Source organism: Aulonocara stuartgranti (genome assembly GCF_965226115.1).
Source record: "Aulonocara stuartgranti genome assembly, chromosome: 8".
Lineage (NCBI taxonomy): Eukaryota > Metazoa > Chordata > Actinopteri > Cichliformes > Cichlidae > Aulonocara > Aulonocara stuartgranti.
The window spans coordinates 5554734-5577284 of NC_138959.1; the positions used below are offsets into that span (position 1 = coordinate 5554734).

Here is a 22551-nt window from a genome sequence, read left to right on the forward strand (position 1 = left end):
ACTAAGTGATTCCCATTGTGCTTTTGTTGCATGTGTGTGCCGTCATGTGCTACAGGCATGCTCAGATAAGAGGTCATTAATCTGTAAATGATGTAAAGGCTAATGTTTTGTTTCCCAGTCGTAGTCTCTAACACATGATGTGGTAATAGCTGGGCAGAGCGCAGTGTTAATCCACCCACTAACAGCTGTTTCTCCGGTTGACGTCGAGACGGCTAAAACCTCTGCAGTTGGCATGACAACACCACTTCCCACCGCCAATGTGTCACCAGCCATCATCAGCTATCTCAGCAGGGGTTTATAATCCACTGGCTGATGGATGACTATCTGCTGCAAAGAGTGGGATGAGTCTACTTTTCTTCAAGGCCAGTGACTAACTGAGGCCGGACTGACTGATCTGTTGGCTAAATGAATGAGCAGAGCTCAAACTAACCCAGAAACGTCTGTCTCGGTGTGGGAGGTTTCCAGTACATGTGAAGTAATGTACGGATTTACATTTCTGGGGTCTGTTCTGCAAAGATAGACTCTGACTATCACTCAGAGATGTTAAACATACAGCCATACATTAAAAACATAGACTGTATACTAAAAAAGGACCGAGCCACAATAATGTTACCAGTTGGTTTTGGACTTGAATTTAGGGGCCGATGGCGCGATATGGCAGCCTCGCTTCTGTCAGTCTGCCCCAGGGCAGCTGTGGCTACAACTGTAGCTTGCCTCCACCAGTGTGTGAATGTGAGAGTGAATGAATAGTGGCAGTGTAAAGCGCTTTGGGTGCCTTGAAAAGCGCTATATAAATCCAATCCATTATTATTATTATTATTATTATTAGAAGCCTCGGTGTTGACATTTTGGTCAGTGTCAGGTTTGCTTATTGGAGCCACATGGTGGAATTAGGAGTTACTTATAGCGAGAAGCATCTATAAAGTGTACAGGTGCAAAGCTCAGGTGTAAATGCCTTCAAGATGCCTACCAAGCAACAAACTAATAAAATACCAGAATTTTAATTTCTAGAATATGGAGTTATTGGATGTCTTGCCAGCAAAGTAAGTTATATTATTTGTAAAATAGCTCTATAAACAGTGACACAGTGGTTAGCACTGGTGTCTTGCAGCAAGAAGGTCCTGGGTTCAAATCTACTGGCTACCTCTTGTCCCTGATTAGCTTTTACCCACAGTCCAAAAACAGGCTCATTAGGCTAATCAATGATTTGTGTTGCCACCCGCAAGACTGGCAACAGCTGCGCTAGGCTCCAGAGCACCCATGACCCCGAACTGGATAAGTGGAAGAAGATGGATGGCAGCCTAGCAGACAGCTGTCTGTGTCGGCACACCTGTTCAAAATGGGCACACGCCTAATTCCAGTTATTAAAAATTTCACACAATATACAGTTGCTATGAAGGCGGAAGCTTTCCATAAAGAGCAAACCCATTTTTAGCACCAGGCTTCAAACATGCTTTTTAATGCTGCCAAGAGAGCGATTATCAACCACGTGGTTACAAAGGAAATGTATATATTTCCTGACCAGTTGCAAGTTGTTAAGAACTTAAGTAGAGGTTTCAAATTGCTAATTGCGCTGAGGTGTTTTTGTTCTTGACAATGACAATTATTGCTGATTATTTTGGGAAGACACAAAACATAGCTGACTGAGCTTTTCTTTAACAACATGAGAAAATATTTATGCTTGTGATTGTTGAATAAAAGGTTTGCAGTAATGTAAAGCATAAATCACTGAGGCTCAGGATGATCTCAGTGGACTGATGACAGCCTCACTCCACTACATTTCTATTTCTACTACAGTCTCTAAAAAAAGCTTGTTGTTGCTGACTCTATTTCCATCAGCACACAACAGAATATGATAGATTTTTATCTTTTAACACCACTGGTGAGCAAAGGAAACATGGCTCTTAATTAAGTAGCCTTAATTTGACCTGTCCTGCCCCTAAGCCATCAACGGTAATGTGCAGACCATCTGGTTACACATATTAACACCTACAATCAGAGAGGCTACTCTAATCTGTGAAATCAAATCAGGTCTTTCAAAACCCCACACATCTAGAAAAAAAAGAAAACCTGATACAAAAAACTATGGATGACAAAGTTGCACTCTGTATATTTACAGCTGTCACCAACAGTTTTATAGCACGTATGTCTCTGTCCCGCATGTGGGGGTTTCAAGGTCATTGCTCAAGAACATTAGTTGTGGATGTGGAGGCTAGGATCAGTTTTGCCAACACAGTAAAAGAGAGCCGAACAGAGCATGAACTGCCAGTTCAGATATAAACACAGGTGTGGAAATTAAAAGTTATATTTTCCTATGGCTCAGTAACACTGAACCTAGTACAGAGGGCAATTCCACTTCCTATCAATATTGTTCTGACAATGGCTGCAATTCACCTAGAGGGCACTCATGAGATAGTCCTCAATGAACTGAACTGAAATACAATATACAGCTTAAACAAACCATCTTCTGTTATGACTTTATTGTTTTCTAAGTCTTACAGGAAAGCAGATTTCCTCCCTTTATGGCACGTGTTTTCATAGGTAATCTTAGGAGTGTTGTTATGAGCGAGTGGTGTCTAAATAGTGCTGGCATAAAAGTCCACTTTGTCCCACTGGACACAAACTGGCTGCAAATCGAGAAGGTTTACAGCAGAAAATGCTCACGAAATGGTTCTGAATGGGCACGACTGAATAAAGCTGAACTAAATTATTATTGATCTATGATCCAAGACAAAAAGGGAAGACAGTGAAGACAATTTTGCTGTAAGACACTAGCATTGAGCTCATTCATATTGACTGATCACTTTCAGGATCATTGATAGTACAAGACTCCATTAGCAGTGATAGCACAGAGTCTAACTATATGTTAGAAGAGTAGTCAAAGAAGCACATGTGTGTATATGAAGCAGCTGGTTGTGGTGGGTAAAAGTACGGTGGCCCTGAGAGACCAAACGGACTGCAACTTCAGAAAAAAGTGACTGCCAAAGTTATAACAGTTAAGTAGATGGTGTATGTGTTTTACAGAAATTGTGCTGCGATTGTAAGACATACTAAGCCTTTAGGTGTACCCAATAAAATGGCTCAGCACAGTTATCCTTAATTAAGTGGCCAGCTATCTTAAATTTCACAACAATAAGGCATCATGACAAGATCTAATAAATAACTGGGGGGTTACTTTGAAAAAACAAACAAACATTAGAATCCTGAGAATTTAAAGAATCCTGTTTCCCCAGAGCCTTTATTCTGAAAATCCGACATGGCTGTGCTCAACAGAATAGCTTCTTGTGACTGTGACAGAAGGATAAAAAAATTTAAGATGGATTGAAGTTGTCTGCAGGACAAACATTTGATTGAGAAAGAGACAAGTCTTTGCTTCCACCAATCAGAAGAACGGACGGTTAAAGAAACAGAGAACGGAGATTTAAATTAAACAATGTAATGATTATATTCAAGTCAGCCAGCTTGTCAGTGTGTGTACCTGTGTAAGCGCCCCAGCAGTTAGTTATTCTTGTCATGTTGTTGTGTGTACACAGAGACATCTGGGTAATATTTCACTCCAGAGAAAGTTAAAATTCAGAACCACAAGTCTCATTAACATGATTTAAAAAAGAAAAAAGAAAAGAAACATGAACCCGAAAAAAGTTGCTCTACAGATCAGCGGTTGGGTGAATTTACCAGAAGAGGTTATTTCAGCTTTATTACACCCTGTCACTCAAATGCCTCCACATTAAAAAGTCTAGATTTGTTGGTTTTGAGGAATTGTTGCTCTAGAGTGAGAATTGTGGGCTCGCAAACATCATGTTGAAGAAAAACTTCTCTGCTCCTCCAACTCTGACAGTTCATACGCCCAATCTAGCCTTCTCATTCACCTGAATGGGAAAAGATTTGGGACGATTTTTAAAGAATTCAAAGCCCATAAAACAAACATGTTACAAAGGTATAAGCAGCTGTTTCGTTGCTGGGCTGGTTGTTTTGGTGTAACAAGCAAACAACAGGGATATATGCCTGTAATGTGACTAATGCTTACAGAACATTTTTCACTACAAACTAAGCCCCTGATCTAGGAATCATTGATCCATCCATCTGTTTTCTTCCACTCATTTAATTCAGCTCTTAAACCAGTTGAGGCAACCCCGGACAAATCACAGATCTATCACAGGATCTAGAAAGTAAACTGTATCTAATTGCTTGACAATTTGAAAATTGATAAAGATAAAAATGCAAATAAATATAGCCCTGCAACATTTCTGGGCTACAGCTGCACAGTGCTCAACTGACTTCATACTTTTGAAATCTTGGAAGCATCACTTATTGATTTGGAAGTCCTGAGTATTTACCATAATTCTCCTCAAGGCTGGGAGACTTATTGATAACAGCTCTGGGCACTTACTTGGTAGTTATTTTGATGCATTGTTTAAATTAATTTTCAAATAAATGAACCATCTTTGCTGTTGCAGAATTCTTCCATAGACTGCAAGCCAGGCACGTACCATACTGTGTCACCACCCATGAGCTAGCTGTCAAGCTATCGTTTTAGACCAGATTAGATTTTGGTGTGTACTGGGCTGCTTCCACGGATAAATCCACACAAACCTAATAAAGCTCTTTCCCTAAGAAAGAAGATGCTAATATCAGATTTCACAAACATTAATCCACCGCCGGAGGCACAAAAAGACAAACGACGGCCTTGAACGATCAGTGCATTTTATTTTTTTCCATCACAGTACAAAAATAAATTAAAATAAGCAGAAACAAACTAAAAAAAAAAGTTTCAATTACAGCAACAGCTTTTTTGTCTTTGTCAGAAAAAAAAAGATTGTTTTTTTTTACTGAATAGCATCAACGCCCCTCCCTCAGCCCATCATGGGAAAAACCGAGTCCTAGTATCAGTGTGGCTGGAGAAAAACAACATGTCACACATTCTTCTGTACAGTTAAAACGCTGTCATTCACACACACACGCGAGCGCACGCACGCACACACGCACACCTTTTTCCATTCGCTCACACGTGCAGCCTTCGACTTTTTTGATTTTAATCACCTTTTTTTTTTATCTACAAAGTACGCAACGAGATACAGAAAAGAACTTGACAGAAATCGTTAACTATCACTTGAGGTTTTTTTTTCATATTTTATAAGCTTTTGAAAGTATTTTTTCAAACAACTACTTAATGATGCAAGTGAAAAAACATGGCACGTTTCAAGTGGGCATGTGGACAGAGAGAGAAAGAGAAAAGGGTGTCTGTTTTGAGGCCCTGTATCCCAAATGCCCTGCTTTTTTCTGCTAGAGCAGAAGCCCGTCCAAAGTGCGTGTCCCTCTATTGTGCCAGAGCAAATCCCTCTAAATGAACTGTCTTCTCAGCCAGCGTGTGACTCCCCATCCACAGCAGAAAAAGCCACAGGTCATGACTGCCTGAGCTCCTCATTTTCTCTGATTCGCGCAAACACAGCGGTGATGAGAGAAATAGAGAGGATGGGTGAGGAGGGGCAGATCTTTCTGATCAGAGCTTTCTGTTGGCACTGCCAGCTTTTTAGACAGATTTTCAGAATACTGCAAGCTAAAGAAGTTCACACAATTTCTCTTAAGACACCAATTGTGAAGCTTATGTTACCAAATACTGTAGCTCATGTAGTAATTGAAGTCATTAGGTTAAAGAATGAGGGATATCTCAAGTATTCTGCATGCTTTCTGTTTGGTTATTCCATGTCTTTGTAACTTCTGATTAAAACTGTGATTAGTCTTCTGCAGCTTGCCTCATCTCTCTCATCAGAGGCCATGCTGATGGATTATCCTAAAGGGTGAGCTGTGCTTTTCTGCAGTCGAGATGCAGGAGTCATTGCGGTTTAATTGATTTATTCCACCGTAAAAATGGTTTGTGCTTTCTGTTACTGATATGTGGGGGACAGCAGGTTGGGATAGCTCCCGATTCAAGTCAGTCTCTCAGGACAAAAGATATTCTCGGGGTGATTCTCATAACTAACAGCTCAGCGTGAGTCAAGGTGTCCTTCGGGATGCCACATCGGTGATGGTCAGATTTAAGCATGGTTTTGATCTAACGGCTTTTCTTTTTAAATTAGATATCCACTGATAAATCCCTGCAACATTCATTAGCATAAACCAGATCAATCTTCATTCCCACCAAAGATAAGCACACCGGCTTTAACCACCAAGCCCCCTTCACCTTTTCTTCGTGTCCTTCCCTTAAAGTCTCTCATCGCAGTCTCTCATTTACATTAAATGTGCCTAAATAATACATAAGTGGCAATAAATTAGGTTTCCTTATATTAGTGTGTGATGAAAATCCACCCTTCATTCAACAGCTGGTCAACCTGCTCAGAATTTTCTCAGACGTGTGGGATTTTCATCAAAGATATGGCACTGTTTTAACATTTTCTATGCTGAATCAGAAGCACAAAAACTCAAACATCATTCCAAAATGGTTGCAACACAACCTATAACGACGAAAAGTACAAAAAAAAATTTCCCTGGTAAACAAATAGCCTATTTTATCAAGCATAGCTAAATAAACTAGTGTCACTTTGTTCACAGCATTCTCTAATGCAGATGCAGTTGGTTTACAAATCAAGTAAAAAGAAGAACTGCTCCTGCCCTCCTGGAGACTCTGTAAAATTGCATGGCACACATGCAAAAACGTTACATTTTTCTAAGTAAAAAAAGAAAAAAGGAGAAAAAAATCAAAGAAAACTTGTTCCAGAAAAGCAATAAATAAGCCTCCACAGGTGCAAGCCTCGGAGTAAAACATCCATTAACTTGTTTTATTTTTTTCTAGATGAAAATAAAGTAGGTCTTTCTGAACACACACAACATGACCACTTGTGACTGGCCACATGTCCACTGGCTGTTGTCTTTTCTTTTTTTCTTTTTTTTTTTTATCAAAAGTTCCACAATGCAGTGCTTATTGTCCATCAGGTCGCTGCAGAGCCGTAAACAGAAACCCACGAAAATATGGATCCAGCACTGATGGCCCCCGCTGTCCTTTCCTTAGATGGCCAGATATGCATACAAAAATGTCCAGTCGTATCTGTTTTAATGGAGAGGACGTGGGTGTTGGCATTCCAGAGAGGCAGGGTTTGCAGCCGGGGGTGCCTGCTCATCCGTGAAGAAAGCCAGTCAGGCGATGGCCCTCACCCTCCTGCAGTAAGTAGGCAGTGCACATCACATCGTCAAACAGTCAGAAGGTCACTGCTGCAGCCTCAGTCCTGTCCACATTCATTGCTGTAGATGTAAGCTTCCTTTTCAAAACAACTTTTTTCCTTTTTTAAAAATTTTTTTCAGTATTTTATATAGATATAACATATCTGCATGTTAGCAAAGGATTTACCCAAGTCTGGCATTTCTTTGTTTACATATAACTGTCAAAAAAAGAAGAACAAGCTTTCATTCTTGGGTGTATTCATAATCCATCCTTTGCTGGTTTGGAAATAGTTTTTTTTAAAACCCTAAGCCCCATTTTTTGGTGACCTTTGTGACCTCAAACACACACATATGAGATAAACATGACCCATATCAATCCCCCCTCCTTCCATCAATCAGTCCTGCTAGATGCAAAGTTGGTGTGAATGTCAAACACTTCTGAATCAGTCTAGTTTCTCAGCAGTTTGGACGATTATAAATAAAAAGCATCACAAATATTCTAAATCCCAGACCGGAGGTTGCCCCCACCTCCCCAAACCTCTTCGCTCCCCCGCCCCTACCCCACCCCCAAGCATCCCCTCACCGGTCCAGGCCGATGAGCAGGCGGCTCCTCTCCTCCTCCTTCTGGCTCTCGTTCTTCAGGTCGGCGAACACTTGAGTGAAGTAGTGCGGGTCAGAGTTGATCTGCAGCATCTTGGCGCTCATCAGGTTGATAATGGACAGGCAGCGGTCCCAGAAGGTCTCCTTGGAGCTCTCAACCAAGAAAGGCTTGAGCGGGTAAGAGATTTCATTGCCCATGTAGGAGTAAGACAGGTAGAGGCAGGTGAGCAGCACGGCTTGCAGCTCGTGCTCCGTGGCCACTTCAGAGGAGACCACATCGCGGCACAGCATGTAGACAAAGACCACATTGGCGGGGGTGATGAATCCCTGGTCCTGCCAACCCTGGAGCAGCAGGGAGCGGTCAACACTTCGCAGCCACAGCACTGGGTCAGTGGGTGACAGGTGCTTCAGCCGGTAACAACGTCGGCACAGAAAGTCCCCAAGGCAGCGCAGCAGCTCACTGGTGGAGGCCTGGACGATCACTCTCTTAGGGGTGCCAGGGGCCACATTGGAGTTTGTCAGGGGGGCCTTCTTGACAGACGATGTCGTTGTGTTGGAGTTCTTGGTGAGAGCTGGAGTGCTCTGATCCTGGGTGAAGGTGGACAGGTTGGCGCATGACTGCGACTTCTTCAGGTTCTCGTTGTTCAGGTGGGTAACATTGTTCTGGTAGGTGCCGTTGGGCTGCACCTTCTTGGAGCCTTTCTTCTTTGCTGACACCGCTACGATCCGCTTCCAGGGGAGCACGTTGATGAGCGAGTGGCGCTTCAGGTTCTTGTCTTTGGCATTCTTGCTGTTCTGGACAGCTGTGTAGTGGCCCACGGTGGCTGGTCCATCTTCAAACAGAGCCGACTTTCTGTAGCTAGGTGACAAAGATAGCACGGTTCCCATGGTGACTGCAGGGAGGCTTCCAGGGGCTTTAGCCGCACTGGTTCAGAAGACGTTTGGAAGGGGTGGGGTGGGGGGGATCCTGAGGGTCTCAAAGCCTGGATGTTTCTGGGAGCTGAGAGTCCCAGGCTACAGGCTGCTGCTGGGCATCTAAAGCGCTGGAGGGGATTGTCCTGTAACGAGCTCTCTGAGGGGATTAGAACCACCTTGACTGTTCTATTTCAGCTCCCTGTCTGCGTCTCAGGATGGCCACTGCTGCTGGAAGCAGAAAAGATCAATAATCAGAAACATAATTAGTAAAAGATCACTCCCGTTTAGATTATCAGTGATTTTTTTTTCATAGAAGCAAACATTTTTCTTTTTCATCAGATAACAGAACCATCATTCACCTTACATCAGATAATATCTGTTTACAATGTTTTCATGCACTCTTGTCTGAGTGCTTTATCCGGCAATCAGGCTTATTAGCAGTATTGATCCCACTCAGTAAGTGGTGGAATGGATCAGCCTATAGCTTAGGCTCATTAGTAAAACGGTATAGACCCCCGCTGCTGCAAATGATCAGCACAATAATCACCTTATAAACGCTTCAGTGTGAAAACGGCGCTTTAGCTGATTTTTATGTGCAGTAGATTATAGAGCATGTAGAGTAATGCACGTGTGATTCGAATAGAATCATGTGTCGTAAATATTTTATAAGAGCTATATTTTACGGTCAGTGGCGACGAGTAAGAGTGAAGCAGGCGCCACCCTTCTCGCTAAAATGGAAGACCGGAACGTAAACACCGTAATAACAGGTGAAGGTCGCGTTTGATCAGCGTAAAAAAACAAAACAAAAAAACCCCAATGTCACGACAGTGATGTCCGTTAGAATTAGACGAACAAATACGTAAAGGGATGTTCGCATTTTTTTATTTGGACGTTGCTCACTGCAGCACCTTTGAACACGAGAGGCAGTCGGTGGATCGACCTCGCTCTCTTGCGCAGGATGCAAGCTGTTCGATCCATCATTCCAGCGCCCCTGTTATCAGCTATTATCAGCCTCGTGGCTCAGTTATTTGTTGCGAGAGAGATACCGAAGCATCAGGCGAATGTGCCTGCGCTGGATTGAAATGAAAGGATTTATTGGCCTGTTCGCCGTGTGCATCGGTTGCTCTCCGTGGTGCTGAAACTGAGCGTCTGCGTCGAAACGAGAACGCTGGTTGTGATAGGCGGTGGCTTTAAAAATGAATCAAATCCTCATCTTTTAAACCTCCCCCGTCCCCGAAAGTGTAACAATGCGTCGATGCATTGTCTGTCTTCACCTTCACAACCCTTTACTTTACATTTATAATCATATTGTCTTAATTGGATATCGCTGCGCATTGTTTACACATAAAATGAATCCACAAGAAGTTAAAAAAAAAGCCTGGCTTTCAAAACAAAAACAAAAAAACAGAAAACAGTCCCCCAGATTCGAAGCAAACTTACCAAATCTCCAGCTCAGTGTGAAAATAACTGCGATATCGAGGTGATGCTCCGCGTATCGAGTCTCTTCTTCCCTATGAGGCGTGATAAAAACACGAAACCATCTCGCAGGATATGAATGCAACAAAGAACGCAATCCGAGCTGAGTTTAAAAATATATATTTGTGTATCAAGCAGCGCATCAACACGCGCCTGCTGTCGGCGGTGCGCAGACGACGGCAGGCAGTTGTGGAATGGATGCTTGGATGAAGATGTGCTTGCTCCTGGTCCTCTTGGCCGTGAGATGCGGATGCTGCGAGGGCTGATGTTGTGTTGTGCCACTGACTGTGTGAGGATGGTTGACGCAAAGGCGGTGGTGGGGCGCCGCTATGCGCTCTGTGCGCGGTGTTGTTTCTGATGGGAAACCACTCCGCCTTTAGCCACACACACACACACACACACACACACACACACACACACACACACACACACACACACACACACACACACAGGTGCTGAAAATGAACCCGATGAACTCTTAGCATGTTTTTCTCGTGGCACCCTATAGCACCTGCATAACCAAAGCAACAGCACTCATCTGGAAGTATCTCTCCGCCTACTTGTAATGTGAGCATAGCCCCGGGTTTGCAAGCCTGTTGTGAATATAGGTCCATTGTACAGCCTGATTGGCAGATTTTAATCTCCATACCGTGTTGTATATTTCAGAGGGCTATTTTTACAGTAACTTGCTGTAAAAACCCAACTGTATTGTATTTATTTATTACAAATATTTATATTGAAATAATTTATTCTTATTTATTTCTTTTTAGATAAAGGTCGGGATAAAATATTTAATTTGCCATTTGTACACATGCACTTGATCTGCATAGCCAATGTTCTGTAAAGCCTATAGAGTCAGAGTCAAATAAATACAAATATATATTTAAGTAACCGAGGTAATGTAGCGTTTCTTTTTTTAAATACATAAAGATAAGAAATAAATAAAGTCTTCAGTAATTGTGTAGATTTTATACTTTTATGCATTATTTAACCTTTATTTAACCAGTAAGTCCTTTGAGATTAAAATCTCTTTCTCGAGAAAGATGTGACCAATGCACACCTTTATAAGATTAAAATGGTCAGGTAACAAAAAAGAGAAAGAAACGAAAAAGAAAGCAAATTTATCCATTTCCACTGCATGTTGAACAGAAATCAGTCATATTGTGACAAATGCAATATGGTTAGAGCAACAGAAGGGGAAAAAGGCTTTGCAAGTTGTAGTCGAAAGTCCAAACATTATCCTGGCAAGTATTCTCTTTATCAAGCTTGGTGAGTGTGGATGCGGCCAGCAGCATCTAACATTCTTCATCATTTTATTGTAGGATATATTATATTTATTAGATGAAATTACCATAGCGTTTCTCCATGTGTGGAAATAATCGTCTTTTCTGAAGTGATCACAGCAATAATCTAGGCAGATTTAAGGCTTTGTGTGTCACACGCGTCTCTCAAACATTTAAAAAACACACAGTAAAAAATGCAGTACATTAAAAAAAAAATACAATAAAGCACGTTTATAGAGAGGGTGATATCATGCAAAACTCTCAAGAGGCAATGTAATCTAAAGTTTTTAATCAGAAAGTAGGTTTTGTGTACTGTGAAATATAGAATTAGTATCCATAGAATTCAGCTTAAATTGGTTCAGTTTTATATCTATAGCACCAACACACAACAAGAGTCACCTCAAGGCGCTTTACAATGCTAGATAATGAAAAGATCAGTATTAGAGTGCAAACCCCAACAATGATGAATCCCTGTTAGCACAATTTGGCAACAGCGGGAAGGAAGAACTTCCTTTTAACGGGAGAGCTCTGGCAGAACCAGGCTCAGGGAGAGGCAGCGTCTGCCACAGCTGGTTTTGGAGTGAGGAAAAGGATAGGAGAACATGGAGAACATTGAGAGACAAGAACAAAACAAAAACTATGAGAGACAGAAGACAACAGTTATTGATATGCAGTAAATTTAATGACATTATTTGTATATGTTTTTCCAATTAGAATATGCTTCAGCAAGAGCACAGAATGAATATCAGCACACATTTAGGGACCCAAAGAGATATTATGACCTGGATACTACGCCGGGGTAAATTTGCACTAAATAAAAATATAATTGCATGATTTTAATCCATAACAAACACACCAAATAGACCACATTAATGTTTTATCAGTTTTTAGACTCTGTCTCCCAAACTGATCTCAGAATAGCACAGCCTGCGCGCATCATTAGGGATGATCGTTCTTAGGGCGGCATTTAGCCACGGAGCTCTCTGAAAGGGATCACATTTTAAACTGAACTTTAAAACTGAATAGAAAATAAAACAGAAAAATAAACAGACCTCTAAAAACTGTAGTCAAGGTTAAAAAAAAACTGAATACGTCATCAGAATTAACATTAATTTCTCACAGCTGGTAGAAGTGAAGACGAAATGGATCCAAGATTCTCAGTTATTGTGGGGAGAAAATTGTCATGGGCAGAAATAAGAACTAGTTTCTATTTATGTTTTTAATACTGCAACAAAGGAATTTGATGACTACATTTCCCATTATTCCTTTCAATCCCGACATGCAAGATGTACAGTGGCGTCACAGGCGTTTGGTAACGTAGTCCCCGCACGTATTTTTCATTCAGGCAGCATTTGAATAAGGAAGATGGCGGCTGCAGCGGTGGTTGAGTTTCAGAGAGCTCAGTCTCTCATTAGCACGGATCGCAACGCCTCTATCGACATCCTACATTCAATAGGTGAGTCTTAGGCTGGTGTTTTGAGGTGAATATCATCCCATTCACTGCTGTAATGAATGATTTTACAGTTAGTGTGAGGCGGCGGGGTTAGCATGTAGCTAGTGGCTTTGAATAGCTGGAGCCGGTGGTGTGCCGTGCTGACTCACTGTAGAACGGTGGCTAACGGGAATTGCTAGCTGGTGGATGTTAGCTCGTTAGCACCGTTGCTAACTCTAGGCCTAGCCATGGAATGTGTCTGTTGGTGGTTGTCAGAATTGTGCATGAGTTCCACTGTGTGTGTGTTGGAGCTGTGACACTGAGCACAGTTGTCATTGACCCAACTAAAGACTGTCATGTTAGCATAGTTAGTGTTGAGGCTAACATCATTAGCCTGTTATCAAAAGCCTCTCAACAACACAGTGAAAAGCAGCTACCTTATAAAGCGAGAGGACCTATAACCTGTTTCATAATCAGCTGGACCTCTATAAATAACTAAATGATGGTGTAAACACACGAGTAGTGGTAAAGAGTTCTTACATTTCCCACAACAGACATAGCTGTCCCCAATCTGCCTTGTCACACCAGCCCTACTAGCTGGCAAGATGTCATTTTCTCTTGTTTACCTCTAAGGAACTTATGTTCTTTCCACCTGTATATCTCTAGTATCAGTGCTGAAATTATTAAATGCTCAATTCCCCTGAAACTGCTCAAAGGGGCAAAATTATTTCTTAGTTATTAAGCCACAAATTGACTGTTTCCCTCAGGATTGTTTTCTTTAGTAAATTAGTTGGATTTTGGAGATGGTGATGGGACTAAGATATCTCAGTTTTGTCCTGCACAGCTTTGGCATTTCAAAAGTATTTCAAAAGATTTTGTTATTGAGGATTTTATGGAACCAAGAAAATTTAATTTTATTTATTTAATTATTTTTGGTTAAACTGTTTATGTCACATGACAAATCACAAGATGGGACTGTGTATTGTTATAATAAAGTGTGGATCACTATGCATGTTTGTAAATTTACTTGCCTCATAGTTATATTTTAATATTTTTTTTCTCATGTGAACTTGTTCTGTTTATCAGTGAGAAGAGATGTTCAAGAGAACGATGAGGAAGCGGTTAGAGTTAAAGAACAAAGCATCTTGGAGCTGGGCACACTGCTGGCAAAAACGGGACAAGCTGCAGGTAATGTTCAAAGACATTCTGTGTACATTTTATGTTTGGCTAAAACCTGGGTCCTGTTCCAGAAAACAGTTTCAGTAAACTGTGAGTCTAGACTTAAAGTCGGAATTGATTTACTCTAACATGAGAAAAGTTAAGCTTCCAGAAAAGCTCATCTGACAGGGGTGAAATTCAAGTTACATCAACTGAATATAAAAATATAAACCATACAGATAATGGTTACATCTAGTAAGAATATCTCACTGAGATTTCAGCATTTGTAGTGTGAACTTGTGCTGATCTGATAAGAGCTCTTATAGCTGCTTTAGGTGCAGCAGGAGGTGCCAGAGAGAAAACCTGCCAGTGAGCAAGTTAGGTTCACAATCTGTTTAGGTTATACGTCTTTTTGCAACAAAAAAACTCAGTTTTCCTCATTTCAGGGTTAACAAAATAAGTTTTCCCTAAACCTGTTGCAGGGCGCTGCTCAGACTAAGAGATGTTGTCATATATATGTTTTTGCTCTTAAAGTTTTGAATAAGTTTTTCTTGTTTTTGTCCACAGAACTTGGTGGACTCCTGAAATTTGTGAGGCCTTTCCTGATGTCCATCAGTAAGGCCAAGGCGGCTCGGCTCGTCCGCTCTCTGTTAGATCTATTCCTTGACATGGAAGCAGCAACGGGGCAGGAGGTGGAGCTGTGTCTTGAATGCATTGAATGGGCCAAGGCTGAGAAGAGGACCTTCCTACGACAAGCTCTGGAGGTAAAAAGATGTCTAGCATAGGCTTGTAAAAACCCTAAAATGTGTAAGCCCATACATACTTTGTCCACACCACGTATGAGAGCAGAAAAGTGTTAAAACAGTGCTACGAAGTCTTTTTTTCTGAACTCTATCACTTTTACACCAGATGTGGCCTTTCTACTTTATAAAAGGAAGGGGAAAGATAACTGGATTAAGTGGGGGATTATTTTGTATTTTGGAAGTTTGATAGTAAAGACCTCCAGAGTAGTAAAAGCAACAAATTGCAGTACATGAACTGTGCCATTCTGATAGAAGAGGAGTATAAAGATGGTTATTGGATTTGTCATAAATGAAGTTATTGCTAGCTGATATATTTGTCCTCCCACCTGACCTCACTTAGTGCTGACATGGAACACAGTTTATGAGTAATGATAGTGAAAACAAAGAAATATGATATCCCAAACATAAATAGCAGCTGTGGGAGAGATCAGATTTAATGCGTTCTGACTCATGGAGTGGGAGACGCTGTGATTTCAGACAGATAATGATGGAGCGATTGGTTGTGCAACACCACCACTGTGACTCTGAGATGAACCTGGATGAAAACAGGAAACCTAAGAATTCTTTACCTTTGCCTGAAGAGGATGACAGTTGTAGTTGTAATTTACAGCAATTATTGGAAAGCTAATAAAATGCTCACGGTGTGATTTCTTGATGCTCAGTGCGGAGCTCGATATGATATCTGCAAGAAACAGTTTGATACCAGTTACAACCAGATGTTTTCATCATCAAAATGCTGTAGAAGTTAAGATTACTCTGATGGAATTAATAAAGGGTACGATTCTGTCATTAGTTGTTTCTTATAACTGCTTCCATGTCACAGCTGTTGCTGCTGTTCTCTGCTCATCTAACAGCTTCTTGTTCTTTCAGGCACGACTGATCTCGCTCTATTTTGACACCAAAAGATACCAGGAGGCCTTGGCTCTCGGTGAGTGTTTAGAGATCCTTTTTAACATTTTTATGTTTTGGGTGAATTGCAATGTCTGTTTTCTACCACCAAGATATTTGGCAAGAAGTCTTTCATTCTTCTAGTGCTACATTTAAAAAGTTAATGCTTGACTAAAATACTTCATAAATAAGGGGTTGTGGGAGGAAATTGAGCAGCACATATCAGCACTATAATTGCGCATTCATCCCCAGGCAATTACATAATTTTGATCAAAGTTATTGCAGAAGCTGGCGTACACGATATTAACCCAGATTTGCCCTCTTACCCTCAGGCTCCCAGCTTCTCCAGGAGCTGAAAAAGATGGATGACAAAGCTCTTCTGGTTGAGGTGCAGCTGCTTGAAAGTAAGACATACCACGCCCTCAGTAACCTGCCCAAGGCCCGCGCAGCCCTCACTTCAGCCAGAACCACCGCCAACGCCATTTACTGTCCTCCAAAGCTCCAGGCAGCTCTGGACATGCAGTCAGGTAAGAGTTACCAAAGTCTTACCTGGAATAACTTTCTGTCTGGGCGAATTATCAAAAAATGGGAGACTATTTTTTTCCTTCATTTTTTTTATTCATAAAGATGCGGGATTGTAAAGGCCAGGTTCACACTTGACCGGCTGATTACTGCTGAATATTTCTTGCATGGGGCTGAAACGGTTAATAAGGCAGATGGATATAACAGCTAATGAATGGTGTGCTCATCCATTGTAGAAGGTAACTGAACAGACTACATAATATTATACCTCTGCCTGAAGGTACATCATCCATGCTCTGCTCAGTAAAAACAAAATGATCCGATACTGATTGAGAAAAAGTAATAATCAGCCTAAACAGTCCCTCTGAATAACTAGTGAAAAAAAAGGTGTCAGATTTAACACTGATGATGCTTGAAAAATGTTGCAAGGGTTAGTTTCACATTTTTACAGTAAAAAGAACAACTTAGTTGTTCAGAGGAGGGGAAAGGACTGATGTCAGCAGATGCTATGACGATGTGAGATCGGCACAGTTTTCTGGCTTTTTAAGCCATCCTTTCCTGCAACACTACCATGCAAAAATTCAGACTTTGTCATTGATAGAATCTTTTATGTCATTCGATTGCAAAAGTTGGATATGTGGAAAATTAGTGCCTGATGTCTACCATGTTGTCCTCTTTTGGTTCAGTCATTGAGCAGGTGCCAGGCATGCCATAAATCTTTGACGAGATGCCCTTTTCTAGAGTTTAATATTGTTTGATAGGATCTCATAGTAAATGGTAATTTTCTGGCCTTTTTTCCTTTTTCTTAGTTTCAGCTTTATTTACAAAAAAGGCACATTTTTCTATTCTTAAGTTGAATGAAGTTATGGTGGTTTAGAGTAATAAAATGTTGATGTAGACAGTGCTGCACCATCAAGAATTTTTACCCTTATTAATAATTATTTTGTGTTTTAATAACATAAAGCAGGTCTTTTCTCGACAGGTGCATGACAAATTTAGATTTGATCTCCAGTGCCTCTAACGGTTATGAGTATGTGAAAACCACACAGTTTCTGATGTTGAAGCCAGAAGAGCTTGGAGGCATGATCTTATCATATTTATTCATGGATATAAATGGCGGAGTGGATGAATACAGTAGAGCTTTTCTAGTCTTATAAACAGTTTAAAGCAGTTTGCACCAAAAGCTGCATTCAGGCAGCCATTTTACGATTGCATACATACTCATGACACATCTGGGATGTTTTTGACTTTCAGTATTTTGTCTACATGGCAAAATACAGACTTTGAGGTGCTTGGGATCAAACTGCTAAATTCCTGATTACAGGATGGCTGACTAAATTCTTAGACTTAGCTGCATAACACAATATGACCTGAAAAAAATGACACAACATGATCATTTCTTTTGTACTTTCCAGCGTTATGATTAAGTTGTCCATGTCGGGCAACGCCCAGAGAAGCTCAGCACATGGTGGTTTTAATACTCTTTGGAGTCATGCAGTCATATGGCAGCCTCGGCGCTCCGAGTTTTTGTTGAAGCATCACATACTTCACTGTTGTGGGTTTTTGTTTTTGCCTGAAATGGTAACTGTCATGCTGTGCCATCTCTGGTGCAGGGATCATCCATGCAGCAGAGGAAAAAGACTGGAAGACGGCCTACTCCTACTTCTTTGAGGCCTTCGAGGGTTACGACTCAATCGACAGCCCCAGAGCCATCACAGCACTCAAATACATGCTCCTGTGCAAAATTGTACTCAACTCGTAAGTAGTACTTATACTGTTTTACAGTAATACGTGGTACTAAACACTCTTTAAATGTCTAATGAATGTATTTATTACTTGACTCTTTCAGGCCAGAGGAGGTACAAGCCCTGATCAGCGGTAAACTGGCCCTCAGATACGCAGGCAGACAGGCAAGTACAAGCTGTCATTGGATTTTTACCCAAACACGGAAAGAATCACAAATGCTGCAAACCACCTTTTGAACTAAATAAAATAGAAATATCAGTTGTGGATTATTCACAAAGCAGCAGCTTTAGTGTGCAAAGGTGTAATAAACGTGTTATTTAAGTGAAGCACACAGTTTTTGTGCGAGTGCTGCAGAATTTTACTCAAATCTTTGATGATATTTGAATTTAAATAAATGTCTTGGTGTGTTTCAGAAGAAAATGACCTTCACTGTAACTACCAGATATTTCTTAGTTTTGTGTGGGTGCTTCATTAATGTTTTTTTTCTTGATAAAAACATTACTAATATTTTTTTCTCATCTTTCTGTTTGTAGACAGAAGCATTGAAATGTGTAGCCCAGGCCAGCAAGAACAGATCATTAGCAGATTTTGAAAAGGTAAGAATGCCTTTAGCATTGTCAAATTTTGCCCGGTGGCTTTAGATAAAGATAAAGAAACACACATTTTGTCATTATGGTCTCTTTGGCCTCACATTTGTCAGCTGAGGGTGAGGTGACACACTCAGAAGTTAACATTAGGTCCTCGATTTTCATTTTGAAGGATTAAAACCTTGACGTTTTGTGTCGTAAGCTGCCTCCTTGTTATTTGACAATTTAAAGTTTTCCTAAGTCAGAGTTTGGCATGTTCCAGGCCCTCACAGAGTACAGAGCAGAGCTGCGGGACGACCCAATCATCAACACTCACCTGGCCAAGCTGTACGACAACCTGCTGGAACAAAACCTCATCCGAGTCATTGAACCATTTTCCAGAGTGCAGGTGAGAACATGCAAGGCTCAGGTGTATATAGGAAACCCACCACTGTAATACAAAATGTGAAAACTTTTACCAATCAGTCCTAAAACTTTACATTTGCTGAAAAGTAAAGTTGTATTTGTGTCTTTGAAGAAAAAACATCTCATAACATGGGGGATCATTGTAAATACAGCCGCTAGCAGACTTTGTTGCCCTGGCAGCCATATAAGCCACCCTCTGCTTTTCTGGGTTAATGCGATACCATCTCTTGGCCTGAAAGCTTGATTTTATAAGCAATAATGCTTCCCCCTCCCCTGCTGTTTGGTTTATTACACTTTCATTTTGGTGAAAACTTTGGGAGATACTGGCATCTTTCTCTCTAGAGTCACTGCTTAACTGAGTGAATATATTTTAGATGCATCACCTTATTTCCCAAAGGTATATCAGTTTGAGTGATCCTGGAGAAACCCTGCAATATCCAGAAATGGCACACGGACACACTGTGGACTATTAGCATGATGAGGCAGCTACATTAAAAGCCTTTCTATTTGATTTAACTCTTGTGCTAATCATACAGTTTATACTGCGTATTTCTATCAAACAATAGAAGCTGAAGTCTGCGTGACTGCAACAGGTCTATTACTTAATACTAGTACAGACTGATGTTATTGTTTGTTCTTCATCATTACAACTGAAAAATGTATAATTAAGATCTGTATTTAATTTGTGTCCTTCGGTTTTCAGATAGAACACATATCAGGTCTAATCAAACTATCTAAGGTAAGTGTTGCTGCATTTTGGATTTATTATTTATTTAAATTTTTTTAAGCTAACATTCAGTCTTGTGTATCAGCTCATTTTTAATTCCTCATCTTTATCTCTTTAGGGCGATGTTGAGAGGAAATTATCACAAATGATTCTGGACAAAAAGTTTCACGGTAATTGCGTTGTTGTATTAAAAAAAAGTATTTTGCAAAGCTATACTCGGCAGTCTGCTGTAATACTGTTTTTTTTGCACGCCGCCTTAGGAATCCTCGACCAAGGTGAAGGTGTTTTGATCATATTTGAAGAACCCCCAGTGGACAAAACATACGAAGCAGCTTTGGAAACAATTCAGAACATGAGCAAAGTCGTGGATTCGCTTTACAACAAAGCCAAGAAGCTGACATAGGTGAGTAAAATTAAAGGATTCGGTTATATGTGCAGTCTTCTTTCTCTCGTCTAAATCTATTTTTCTTCTTCTTTTTTAAACCCCCTCAGAGCAGATCACTGCAGCAGTGAGATGGAGAAACTGTGTGTTTGACCAGCGTGTGCAACATTTTCAGAGGGGACAAGGGAGAGTAACAGGAAGTCTCACAAACTGCAACAAAACAGGATCCCCCAACATCAAACCCTCCCCCCTCTCTACCCCTCCTCCACGGACAATTTCATCACTTTTTTTTTTTTCCTTTTCTTTTTATTCTTTTTAATTTTGATATCTCTTCAGGATTCTGTATAACACTCAGCGGCCATATCAGGCCATCAGGGAATATTGTACAACCACAATAAAAAAAGATGGAAAGGTTTAAGAATATATATATGTTTATATCTGCTGTAAGGTTCGGCCTGCCAAGCCTTAAAGCTGACTCCACTGCAACCTCAAAGGTGCAACTTTGACCTCTGTGGCCTCGGGCTCTGCGAGGCTTTCTCTTCCTCCTCCATATCTTTCAGAAGCACACTGTTCAGTTTTTGGAAGGTTGGGATGCTCCTTGGAGTGCTGATTTTTAGCCCAAGAGCTCCCTCTAGCTCTTTTTTTTTTCTTTTTTTTTTTTTTTTTTTTCCCCCCTCCTCCTCCTCGCCATATCAATGCCAACAGTTAGTCCCCTCTGTATTTCAGATATGTATTAAACACTTTCTTTGTTTTTGGCTTTTGTGTTTCTTTTTTTTTTTTTTTTTTTTTTAAAAAGGAAATCAGATGGTTGCCACGTCTGCCCCTCCTGCTATTATAATTTTCTAGAACAGACAGGATGCCATTTCACCACTAGTGCCATGTTTTCGGCGCTTCTGTTTGCCTCAGTGTTTGGATGCAATGAGATCGCAGGGTAGAGGTGGAGATCATCGCCTCTGAGCGTCTGTGAGTTAACCCGGGTGAACAGTTCTCCATTGTTAGTTCCTAGCACTAGTGTGGTATGCTAGCAACCAAACAATTTGTATGGTTTTGATTTGGTTTTTGATTTTTTTTTTTCTTTTCTCGTTTTGTTTTTCTCTTATAAAGACATTTTCGAAAATAAATATTTTGTATTTTAAGGATTTTGTCTTGTCTCTTGCAAAAAAGAAAAAAAAAAGTTGATAATTTGGGCCAATGGAGCTAGTTTGTTAACCACAAAGCTGCATGAGGTGGTTAGTAGGCTGGTGTTTCATGTTGCAAAATTCTCTGACATGCATTTAATGATGGTAGAGTATCCCAGATGATGTATACGATAGCAAATGTCTTTTTTTTTTTTTTTAAAGAAGAGGTGTTTACATTTAAAAAATTAAAATTACTCCCAAAATGGAGATGTTAACACCCTAAGAACAAGACTACACTTTTGTGTGCTGCTCTGTCAGTAACAACTTTACATCAAAGGGCATTAAATCCATTTTTTCTAATGGCTTTGATTTTCATTTTGCTTTTTTTTTTTTTTTTCACTAAAGGTAATTTGTTTTATCACATTGAATTAACCTTTTCTATGATTCTAAGCAAGATTTATTTCTTTTCCTCAAAAAACAAGAAGCACAAGTCGTTACTGTAGCTGTCATGATAATTAAGAGTTCCAGATCAAATACTGCATCATTATGAGTAACTTTGGATCCCCTCGCAGCATTTCTACAGATTTTTTTTTTTTTTTTTAACAGATTTTCCACATCTGAAATAAAGATTTCCATTTGCCTTTGAAATTTAAGCATCTTGTTTTCCAGCTTATGTTTTCATAAATAGTTTTCTGCTGTCCACGTGATTTGAAGGCAGTTATATTTAAGTTTTTATAACTCATAGAACAAGACGTGGTTATCAAATTGCACATTTATAGTAGTTCTTTATTAGAAGTTTTTCATGTGGAAACGATATGATTCCCAGAGCAGACAGATCATACACTCACTGGACACTTACATATGCATTTTCCCTTAAAAACAGCCTTATTGCTAAGTAGCACAGGTGGAACAAGCTGCTGGAAACAATCCTCAGATATTTTGGTCAATACTGACATTACCGCATCATATCAACACTTCCTGCAGATTTGTTGGCTGCACGTCCGTGATGTAAATCTCTCCCCTCCACCACATCCGAACATTGCTCTACTGCACTTCTTCAGCTACAGAAACTATTTTGAGAAAACAAAACAAAAAAGTTTCACACATTATCTTCTTCACAGAATCCACAATCCATCTGACTAAGCACATTTACATTTTAGCCACATTTTTTTGTTTATTTGTTCTTTTCTCCCATAATTCTTGTTCCCAATGATAATAATGCCTATATGTTTAATATGTGTTTTCACCTTTATATTGCAAATTACAATGTTGTATAATCCACAAATTGACATTTTAATATCTGATTTCCTAAAACATTTATTTCTTCAACGCCATTGTTTTATTATAGCTGGAC

The 22551-nt window shown here is 40.2% G+C and overlaps 2 protein-coding genes across 4 annotated transcripts; one reads left to right on the forward strand and one right to left on the reverse strand.

The window, feature by feature from the left end:
* Positions 1-4687: 4687 nt before the first annotated feature.
* Positions 4688-10477, reverse strand: cdk5r1b (cyclin dependent kinase 5, regulatory subunit 1b (p35)). Of its 2 annotated transcripts, none has more exons than XM_082543509.1 (3): positions 10111-10477; positions 7739-8895; positions 4688-7153 (listed from the first exon to the last, which is right to left on the reverse strand). In XM_082543509.1, the coding sequence occupies exons 2-3, from the start codon at positions 8641-8643 to the stop codon at positions 7132-7134; spliced, it is 927 nt and encodes a 308-aa protein (XP_082399635.1). In that variant the 5' UTR covers positions 8644-8895; positions 10111-10477; the 3' UTR covers positions 4688-7131. The 2 variants fall into 2 exon arrangements, with proteins under 2 accessions (XP_082399635.1, XP_082399634.1); XM_082543508.1 differs by having other exon boundaries at positions 7739-8898.
* A 2105-nt stretch (positions 10478-12582) lies between these two features.
* Positions 12583-21215, forward strand: psmd11b (proteasome 26S subunit, non-ATPase 11b). Of its 2 annotated transcripts, none has more exons than XM_082543921.1 (13): positions 12583-12885; positions 13948-14049; positions 14587-14783; positions 15693-15750; positions 16043-16237; positions 17846-17990; positions 18082-18146; positions 18516-18574; positions 18828-18953; positions 19674-19709; positions 19816-19867; positions 19958-20100; positions 20195-21215. In XM_082543921.1, exons 1-12 carry the CDS (start codon positions 12795-12797, stop codon positions 20098-20100), a joined length of 1269 nt encoding a protein of 422 aa, XP_082400047.1. In that variant the 5' UTR covers positions 12583-12794; the 3' UTR covers positions 20195-21215. The 2 variants fall into 2 exon arrangements, with proteins under 2 accessions (XP_082400047.1, XP_082400046.1); XM_082543920.1 differs by having other exon boundaries at positions 12585-12885; positions 20190-21215.
* The last annotated feature ends 1336 nt before the right edge of the window (positions 21216-22551 follow it).

Bases quoted from the DNA above. Each gene is read 5' to 3' on its own strand.
- cdk5r1b (XM_082543509.1), bottom strand. From the start codon at position 8,643: ATGGGAACCGTGCTATCTTTGTCACCTAGCTACAGAAAGTCGGCTCTG. The intron at 7,154-7,738 runs GTGAGGGGATGC...TACTTACTGCAG, and splicing joins CTGCTCATCGGCCTGGACCG to GAGGGTGAGGGCCATCGCCT.
- psmd11b (XM_082543921.1), top strand. From the start codon at position 12,795: ATGGCGGCTGCAGCGGTGGTTGAGTTTCAGAGAGCTCAGTCTCTCATT. The intron at 14,784-15,692 runs GTAAAAAGATGT...TTGTTCTTTCAG, and splicing joins TCCTACGACAAGCTCTGGAG to GCACGACTGATCTCGCTCTA. The intron at 16,238-17,845 runs GTAAGAGTTACC...TCTCTGGTGCAG, and splicing joins AGCTCTGGACATGCAGTCAG to GGATCATCCATGCAGCAGAG.